This window comes from Hemibagrus wyckioides, linkage group LG29, assembly GCF_019097595.1.
Source record: "Hemibagrus wyckioides isolate EC202008001 linkage group LG29, SWU_Hwy_1.0, whole genome shotgun sequence".
Taxonomy (NCBI): Eukaryota; Metazoa; Chordata; class Actinopteri; order Siluriformes; family Bagridae; genus Hemibagrus; species Hemibagrus wyckioides.
The window spans coordinates 6906876-6917336 of record NC_080738.1 but is presented as its reverse complement, the minus strand read 5'-3'; the positions used below and the strand labels follow the sequence as shown (position 1 = coordinate 6917336).

Sequence of the window (10461 nt, the reverse complement as noted above, 5' to 3'; positions counted from 1 at the left end):
TCAACTCTCGATTCCTGAGTCGACTCCTCGACAGGAAGTGATCCGAACGTGCCGTGTATTCTGCAAAACTGAGCACTGATGAAAAAAACACAGGATGTGACACACTAGTCTTAATAATTATCTAGTAATATATTGACCACTCATCGTTCTCTGTGCTGGGGTGATTTTTTTTTGCAAATTTGACTCAGTGAGTCATTTACCAGATTACCAGCCTGTGTAATTCTGCAAATGAATCATTTCAAAATGGAATCAGTTTTGCTCCGATTCAAGGATTTTCTGTGAGGAACAAACCGAAGCACCTCGCAGAGCCAACAGTGCCAGAGAGGGGCTGTATTTGTTTAGATTTTGAGTTTCAAAGCAGCTCAGTTCGAGTAAAACCTCAAAACAAACATCGAACACTATACAAAAATACACAACTAAAAGAATCAGCTATTGTATCGATTAGATCGATCCACTTTCTGAGCTTTATTTTAGACACAATAGTGAATCACGTTACTCGTTATTATGTCCTCTGTCATAATAGGTGTGGTTACTTCCAGGATGACTCCGTCCCCACGGACGGTGATATCGTATGCTGAGGCTAAAAATGATCTCAACATGAAGGATACGATATGTACTAGAAGAAGGATGTTTACTCTCAAAGTGTACATTCAGGCTGCTTGTAGAGACTCGATGATTGTGTTTCCTTAAATTCGTCCCCCACCCGCTGAACACTGCTGCACCCACGTTGAGCGAAAAAGCTGATTTACAAGTCAAATTCTGGCCTACTGTGTACATTCAGAAAAAGCAGGAGTCACTGATGCTGAGCAAATACAGGAACGAAATATAACATTTCTATTTCCTTTTCTTAGGACACAAAAACACAAGGGCGTTCCTGAGCCACGGAGGTCTGAACAGCATCTACGAGGCCATGTACCATGGCGTCCCGGTCGTCGGCGTACCGCTCTTCGGCGATCACTACGACACCATGACGCGAGTGCAAGCCAAAGGCATGGGCATCATGCTGGAGTGGAAGAAAATGAGCGAGGAGGATCTTTACACGGCCATGCTCAACATCATCACAGACAGCAGGTAAACACCCCCCCCTTCCCCACCACCACCACAAACATATCCCAGAGATCTCTAATTGTTCCTGTCCATGTTCCTCTTGATGATTTCACACTTTGCAGACTCCACATAAACTTTCACCTAGACTTCATATAGACTTTCATACGTTATTGTGAACATTTGTGTTTAAAAAACACACACATGATATGACACACATTTTGCATTTTATAACCATAATCCTACTATTATAAATATTAGGCACATTAAGCAAATAGGTTCCATCATAGTTATTTTTGTTGAAGCCATTTTTCTTTTCTACCCGCAGAACCCAAATGAGCTAAATTACTCATTAAATTACTACTATTTATTTATATTTATATTTATATTTATATTTATATTTATATTTTTTCCTTCCAGGATTTCCTGATATTTTATAATTGTTGCAGCAAAAAAACTTTTTTTTTTTTTTTTTTATTTGAAAAAATTATTATTATTTTTTATTAATTTTTTTTGTGGATATGTTGTAATTTGTGCTAAAATCTGTGGTTATTTTAAGAACCGTAAACTTCCCCTTTATATTGATTGTCATTCATTTCTGCCATCGTGAAATTCTGGAGGGATCAGTTAGGCTTGTCTGTAGTATATACCTCATTCAAAATTTTTATTAAAACGATGTTTTAGAAAATAACATTGTGTTGTTATAACAATTAAAAATAATGATTATGTTGTTTTCATTACTTTTAACTTTAAACTACAGCAGTCATTTACATTTAATGCTGTTGAAGTCTAAAAAAAAAAAAAAGCAGGGGGTGCCCATAAATAGGCATTATGAATTTTCTGACCACCAAATTATTTATTTATTTATTTTTACAATACAGGACATCTGAGTGTTTATTTTTATATATTTATATATGTATATATTTGCATATATTTATATTTATTGTCAGTTGGATATGTATGTGTAACATCAGTGACTTAAAACACACCAGAATATTCCTCACACTCCTTTACCAGACTATTGGGTAGCATGTTGTTCCAGGAAAATAATCCATTCCTGGACGGAAACCTGCTTTTTACTCTATTTAGCATGCGCAAACACAAGCGAGCGACATTGTTCCCTCACTTCATATCTTACATTTCTCCCGCTAATTTGAAACTAGCTTTTAGTAGATGGCAGAGAGCCAAAACTTCAGGTTTCCGAGTCGAACTAGAAGACGATTCGTATGTGCATGCGATATTCTTGAACACAGTGCAGCAGGAAATTTGTCCAGTTGTTGCTCAGCTTCACAGCTGCATCGTGGCATGATAGTGAAGTGTATAATAACCTTACTAATTTGGAAACATTTCAAAATATTCGCATAGAAAATCGAATTCATATTTTAATACCGATTTGTAAAATGAACAAGCAAAGAGGAGATTGCGAGTTTTTCCTCACGACCCCTTTTTTAAATCACATGACCTCCACATGAAGTCATGACCTCTAGTTTGGGAACCTCCTGGCTGCGTTCATTGACCTGCTTCTCTTTTCTCTCTCTCGAAGACACAAAATGAAGCCTAGCTTATCATGTTAGAGCACTGACTCTAAAGACTCCTGTCCATAAATGCCCCAGAAATGTTCTTCTGAACAAACTGAAGATTACAGATTGGTGCTATGGTCTAGATATACAGTATTCGATCATAAAGGGCAAATAAGATAAATGGTATGGATGCAGAATAACAAAGAGACAGGGGAGGGCAGTGTCCTCATTCTGATGCACACAAAGTTAATTTTTAATGCCAGCCCAATCCAGGTGACTCAAGTTTAAAGGCTCGTGTTGAGTGGAAGCCGGACTGTGTTGACCGAATATTTGCACAAGCATGACGTTTATGTGGACAGTCCAAAGGAGAAAAATCATCTAACTACGATTTCAGCTTGGCATATCATTTAGAGCAACATGAAATGATCAGATCTCAAGAAGAAGAATTTTGGATTGTTATTTACTTATCGTCTGATCAAGAAAATACCTCATGTGCACTTACGAAAAATACTTTAGATGTTTTTAAAAATATATATATATATATACAGTATATATGCAACAACAATCAACGTAATTGCTATATAATATTATTCTTATAGTAGAGTAGAGATACGAAGAAAGGAAATATTTGAATGCAGCTAAATTAGATACACAAATTTTGGGTTCTAAATACAGAAAAAAAACAAAATAAATTCATATATAATTTTAGTTCATATATTCTTCATATATTCCTTGATTTTTTTTTTCTTTAGGTAATATAAGATATATTATCTGAGATGTTGCTAATGCTCCGCCCACTTTTAGATATTTCTTGAAACTTTTCCTCTGTTAATGTTGTTAGCAAAAATGTGTGTTAAAGTTGAAATCAGTCAATAAAAACCTGTCGTGCGTGTTCAGCACGCGGGATGACATCACTGGGTTGGACATGCCGGCTTAAAACTGATGGTTTGGTGCCTCCTTTTGGTCAGCGGGAGAATGTGCAGGTGTCATGGTGGTGGTGGTTGTATTTTCTCTCACGCTCTCAAGTGGCTATATACAGGAGATATACAGTTTTTAACCATATAGGTTATTTATTTTATTTTACTATATGTTACAAAAACATAGGTTTGATTATACATTCTCTGGACATAATACTCCTCTTCTAAGAAAAATGAACTTTGATCTTGTACCCACTCACTCATCCCATTTGACTCATAACTCTTCCTCCCTTCCTTTTTCTGTTTCTCTCAGGTATCGAGAAAAAGCCCTCAAGTTGTCGGAGATCCACAAAGATCAGCCCGGCCATCCTGTGACACGCGCCGTTTACTGGATCAGCTACATCCTGCGGCACCGTGGTGCTGAGCACCTGCGCTCGGCCGTCTACAGCGTCCCTGTCTACCAGTACTTCCTGCTGGACGTCACCGCCGTCCTGGGGGCGGCCTTCTTCCTCATCTGCTACTGCGTGTACTGGATAGTTCGACTGGTCCGCTCGTGTTTGAGGAGACGCATGGCCTCGGTGGAAAAGGCCAACGGACACTGTCACAATGGCGTCGCGAACGGCAAGCACAAACGCAACGGCCACGTCAAGAGCCTCGACAAGAAGCTGAAATAACAAACCTAGGCAAAAAAGAAATAAAAATCATAAATTAATAGACACTGAAGCTATACTAAAGAGGAAAAACTAACGACATGCCACCTGCGACAGGAAGTAAACACACAGCTGAACAAACCAACAACACAAGATGAAGGCGTGACGTGAGCTGAAAGCCAAATGGAACGGGAGTGTGAGAAAAAAAAATCATTTGGATTGTTGGTCCAAGTCTGATTTCTTCACTCGTCCGTTTGGATCCAGTGAACGTTGGTGTGCGATTCGGAATCTCGACTCCATCCTCGCAGGAGAAAAAGTGACAGTTTTAATGTTACAAATAAATTTTATTAACTAGTTGCCCTCCTGACGATGTCTCAATTTTCAGGTGTCTGTATAGAATATCTGTATTTATTATTATTTTTTTTGTCCCGACTAATTTTTTGAAAATCTTTTCTTGCTTTTCTCCCTTATCCATCCCGAAGGTGCTCGCATCCCCTCGATATGATTTTTTTTTCGGCTCGTTAGTTGTTGCTATAGAGAGATTAGGATGACGGTGGGCCTTGGAGAAAAATTACCACCCTGAATAATTTTAATATCCATAATTCTAAACTGGTGCAAAAGATTAATCCCTCGACATTACCCACAGTGATGATAGTGATAACAGTGATATCTGCTGCCCTTGCTTCATCCCTGCCTAAAGAGAGCATTGCAGCGGCGCTTTAGTCCTTTATTCTGTGCAGCTCTCTCACCTTGTTCACAAACGCCTCAGCTTTCAAATCTTTCGATTCATTCATTTATTTTATTTTTTTTGTGCTAATACTGCCGGCGTAAATGCTAAACCCACCCGACTATGGCACCAGCGCACACGGAAAACACTGCACCAGCCGACAAATCAGCACCGTACTCACTAAACCCCAATATTTCATTATTTCAACATAAGCACCAATTTTTTTCAGGGTGAAATTTTCCTTTAACGCTAACAACACAGTGATTTAGTGAAACTGTGCGTACGTGCTGCTGCTGCTACCAGGTAATCCTAGTTCGCCATAGAGCAAGCCCACCTGCCATTGTTTTGTTTTGTTTTGTTTTGTTTTGTTTTTCTATTAGGATCTTTAAAACTTAATCCTTTAAATCGTAGACGTGTCCGTTTTAAGCGTGTTTTCAAGCGATAGATCAAAAAAATGTTCCCAATAGACTTAAACAGCTTTACTCTTGAACAGGAAAACACACATGCTTTACTCTTCCACTTCCTTCTTTTTCTTGTCCTCACATTCCCTTTCGTTCTGCCTTCAGGCACTTAACTTGTGTGTTTGTGTGTGTGTATGTGTGAATGAAACAGGTTTGATTGTCGGTGTGTAGAATAAACATAGCGCTGATGTACATCCTGTAGCTTCTCACAGAGGGAGCGTGTCCTCTGAGGCCTTATATTGTAAATCTACGGTACTGTAGTTGAAATCTCACGATGCACCACGCCTCTTTGGAACCTTTTTTTTTATTTATTTTTTAATCGAGCTGTGATCGTTTTATCGTTTAGGGTTGGTCGTTTTACCACTGCTGCTTGAAGAGTTCCAATAACATTTCACACAAATCAGACTTGTACTTTTTCGAGCGATTGCTCACGCAACACAACACAATGCGATTAGAAATTATTTACGGCTATGTGGCATCGTTTAAAGAGAGAGAGAGAGAGGGAGAGGGAGGAAAGAAAAGCTCTCTTGTGAAAGATTTTTCCAACCAAACATTCAAGTAAACCCATTGTAACCATCATTTTATCCCTCCTTCGACAGGTAACACAAAACCCGACTAGAAAAAAGTGTAAATAATTCGCAGAAGTTTCAGCCATTTTCTCTGTGAGCTTTAAGCATTTTTGCAAGCCAAGCACTGTTTATATAATTACGTCCATACTTGAATATTGTACTGTACATGGCTGCGAAATGGCTGGAAATGCACCTAGGCTATGACCGGAGTAATGGCTACACCCTGAAAAAAAAACTCTTTCTTCCATTTAACCATCACTTTCTGCTCACTTTTTTTTTTTGGGTCATAATTACAGTATTAATATATGCCTAATAGCTGAAGGAATAACTTTAGTTGCTTAACGTAGTGGAAGATGAGCAACTATACAACGTGTGTGTGTGTATGTGTGTGTGTATGTGTGTGCGCATCGTCTTTACTGCTTATTTAAAACATGCTAGAAATCGCCCTTTTCATTTCCTAACCACTTTCTGCCCCTTTACTGTCAGATTCCACCGAGTTTATGCTTGCTTACAATTTATTTTTTTTTATTATTAAGTAATGATTTAAATATTTTAAAGTGTCTGTTGTGTGTCTGTTGTAATGTAAATATAGTATGTAAACAAAAATACTAATGTTAAATAAACATTAAATATTTTGTTTGCCTAAAACGTGTCGTCCGAGAGCGTTTTATTTTCCGTAGACTTTTTTTGACTCGAAAAAAATGATTGGCTCGTAGAAGAGAATTCCACGTCTGATGACCAGTTTATTGGGGAATGTATTTATTTTTAAGAAAGTTACTTCAGGAAGTTTACATCAGTGTCCCCTGGTGGTCCAACAGCAGGTTCCCACACTCTCATTGCTGCGACCTGGGTTCGATTTCTGGGCGGGGAACTAACGCCGACACTGAGGGATTCATTCTCAGTGGCTCTTCCCAAGCCCGGATAAAAAAATGGAAGGGTTATATCATGAAGGGCAACCAAAATCAAAATATATAGCCCGGAATGATCCACTGTGATGAGGTGACCTTGAACAAGGAAGAACACCAAAATCACTGAGAAACAATTCCCCTTAGTATCGTCGTTAACCGTTAGTGACACGCACTACTGTGTATAGCGATGCGCAGTTCATCTATATGGATGATTCTGAGGTGACAGGTTTTTAAACCCACCTCCATTACATACATACTGTATATAATCTTGTCATAGTGGGGCATGCCAGTTACCCATCAAATGTAGCTGCTTTTCTGCTGCACAGTTCAAGAAAATATCTTGCACATAGGTGATCTTTTTTTACTAGGGCCTTTAGTTTGGTCAGTCTGCTAACCTATGGGGCTTTTCCGAGCTGCCATGGGAGAAACTCCAATAATGAACAAGACTATATATCCGAAATGTAGCCCATAGATCTGCACTCAGTTTTGGCAGGGGGGTGGATCTCATTGGCACCTGTGGTTAATAGCCTGTTGTGCCAGACAGAGTCACTAGATGCTGTCTTGCCAATTTCAGGCCTTATCCGCACCTATCCTCAGCAGTGTGTGTTTGAAACCATCTACAAGCAATCATGAGCCAAGAACCACGCAGCTTTATTTTTCTCCTGATGTTCCACCCAAGTTACAGACATCCAGAAGTGCTGCATGGCCATCTGCTGGAATAAAGGTCCACACCTAGACTCCAAATGTGAGGAAGATGAAGCCTAGCAGAGAGAAATAGTCTTCCCAATAGGTAACGGTTTTTATTTTCCAGTCAGGGTCCTAAAATGAGCATGTTCAATGCTATCACAATTCTTCTCACCATGCAAATGATCTCATCACAAAGCAGCTGACGCATGTATGTTTTTTTGTATTTCCCCAAGAGTGTGGTTTTGCTTCCTATACTAGATCTGCATATGTTAAACATTTCAAGATGTTCAAATTAAAGATGCTAACATTTGGACAATTCATGCTGCCAGTCCAAGGAACTGGTTTACTCTGACCGATCCGGTGGGTGCCTATATTCATGTAACAATACACCAGGTAGAGAGATTTGAATTAAAGGCCATGTCATACAGATATTTAATTCTGCCTTGCAGACTTTCACTAGTAACTAAAACTTTCACAAAGTGTCTTGTGATGTCAATAGTTTCACACTTCTTGGACTGAGGCAGAAAGTGCACGCCATCTACCCTGTCACATATTCAGGCACTAGAGTTTTCTGTGAATACCAATATGAAGTTTCTGACCCCAACCCAGAAGCTGTCATTTCTTGAGTTTAGAAGCTCAGAAACTCTTATCTCTGAGTTTCACTCACCAGTCAGGCATATCTTTCAGGTCATAGTGTGTAAGCTCTTTGGAAACAGAACAGGGAAATGGTCCCCAGTACAAAGAAAACACCATATAAGTAATCTGCCTTCAAGGTTTCTCATGGAACAACACAAGCATGGTATCCTATGAAAAAAGACAAAGGAGAACTTTTTTCTCCTTGTTTCAAAAATGTAGTGCTCCCTTTTGACATGGAGCACCTTTCACTTGTTGTCCCTCTTGGCAAATCATGTACAGGGCTACCTCAGACTCATAGCAGACTTCCTCTGAAAGGCTGGCCTTCTGGTAAGAGAACTTTAACTAACGGAACAGATATTGTGGCTGACATCAGTTTATTTGTATTTAAAGAGCTAATTTTATTTCTCTTTGATGGATCAAAGAGCAACTCTTCGGGTGGATGCACTGGCAGACAGGTGGCCAAGACACCTCCTGTATGCAGATCCTTACCATGTTGGAAAGGGGTTCTTCCTATGTATTGCACCTGTTGGTTACATCAGTGGACAAGTATGCTAAATAATTAAAGCAAGGAGCCCTGACACAGGGACCACCTATCTCAGGCTTGAGACCAGATGGTTCACTACTGGTGTCTATGGTCTAACAGCTTGCCACTATTCAAAATGCAAGAGCATCCTCTATGTGAGGACATTTTATGGGTAAAGAGTGCTTGTGTAAGGGTACCAAGGGAAAGATCTTGTGCTTTTCCAGTTATAATATTGATACCTGATGCAGACTATGTAGCTAAGGTTTTTGTCTTTATTGTGCCCAGGGCATGCTTTATGTTTAGGGTCTCGATTGTGGATCTCATCTTCCAGGCATAAGGCAACAAGGGGTTCACAATTCCTTTGAGCACTACCAATTCATCAACATTTCTTAAAAAGGAATATTCTTCCATCCTGAAACCCAGAAACCTTCCAATCAGTAGTCCGACATCTTAACCATTTAGCTCCCACAGCCTAAGCTTATGTCTCTTATGCTAAATATATATTTCCAAAACTATTTTTGTTATACTGAGTAAATCTAATGAAAGGAAACATTAGGCTATGTCCACTATATGGCCAAAGGTACATGATTCTTTCCCAAACTGTTGCCATAAAGTTGGAAGCACAGAATTCCCTAGAAAGCCCTGAGATTGGCTGTGAGATTTGTCCTTCACTTGAACCCAAACCTGTTCCAGCATGATGATGCCTCTGAGCACAAAGTGAATTTTATAGATGGTTTTTCAAGCTTGGTTGAGTAGTGGCCTGCACAGAGTCCTGACCCCTGACTACTTTTGGGATGAATGCCGACTGTGTGCCAGGCCTTGATGCTGCCCAACATCATTGACACTAATGCTGTTGTGGCTGAATGGGCACAAATCCCTAAGCCAAATTCCAAAATCTTGTGGAAAGCCTTCTTAGAAGCGTGAACAGTAGGGGACTATTTCTGGAATAGGATTTACATATGGATGTGATTGGTCAAGTGTCCACTTATGTTTTGATGTATAGGGCATACAACCCTTGTTCCCTGAAGGAAAATTTCAAGGTGTACTATTTGGCTGCCCCAACAGCAGTCATAGCTCAGTGAAAAGAGAAGGCTAAATTGAAAGGAGACTGATGAAGTGAAGCATGAGCTGGAATGCAGGGAGCCAGACCTTACCTTTAATAAGTAGACTTGCTCAAAGACCTCTTGACAATGCTCCGAAATCGACCTGCCAAACTGTTGCTCAAACCCGTTGTTTGTGATGGGAAACCTGTTCAGCTGAGAAACACTAAAACTCTGACCATGGAATGCTGAGAATGCTTAATGATGGGCCTGTGTTAACATTGTGGACAGCAGGGTCATTCTCTGGACACCTACACTAAGTACCACAGCTGCCAGCCACCATCAAATGAGGAAAGTTTGCCTGTTTATTTACTTCTGCAAACATTTTACTCTACTGCTCTGCTTTTTAAATACTGTGACCTGTCTCTGCTTTGTACTGTAGAAGCAGTCATTTCCAAAATAGGGGCATAGGCTATTTTCTCATAATGCCACAAAATTCTAAAAGTATACTCCTGGGCTTAGATGGTTTCAAAACAGATTTCATCTACTGAAAGAAAAACATTGTGCATAAAAACCCTCTGGATTGAGGTTCTTACATATATATACTCTAGTGAGCCAGCGCTTTTACTTTTGCTAGAAGGTCTTTGGTACTTGATGTCAAAGTGCCTTGAATCTTTGTTGCCAAAAACTGACTACTTTCACGGATCTAGATGTGAATTGAAGCAAGGAAATCCACTGAAGCAAGGATGGTACTTGGGCATTAACTGTTTGTGGGAATT

At 39.6% G+C, this 10461-nt stretch overlaps 1 protein-coding gene across 1 annotated transcript in view; it reads left to right on the top strand.

The window, feature by feature from the left end:
* The window catches only part of ugt8 (UDP glycosyltransferase 8), a 27049-nt gene extending 20859 nt beyond the window's left edge, over positions 1–6190 (top strand). Inside the window, exons 5-6 of the mRNA XM_058384737.1 lie at positions 852–1071; positions 3795–6190. Coding sequence (XP_058240720.1) covers positions 852–1071; positions 3795–4155 — 581 coding nt within the window. The 3' untranslated portion in view covers positions 4156–6190. The remainder of the gene's footprint in view (positions 1–851; positions 1072–3794) is intronic.
* The last annotated feature ends 4271 nt before the right edge of the window (positions 6191–10461 follow it).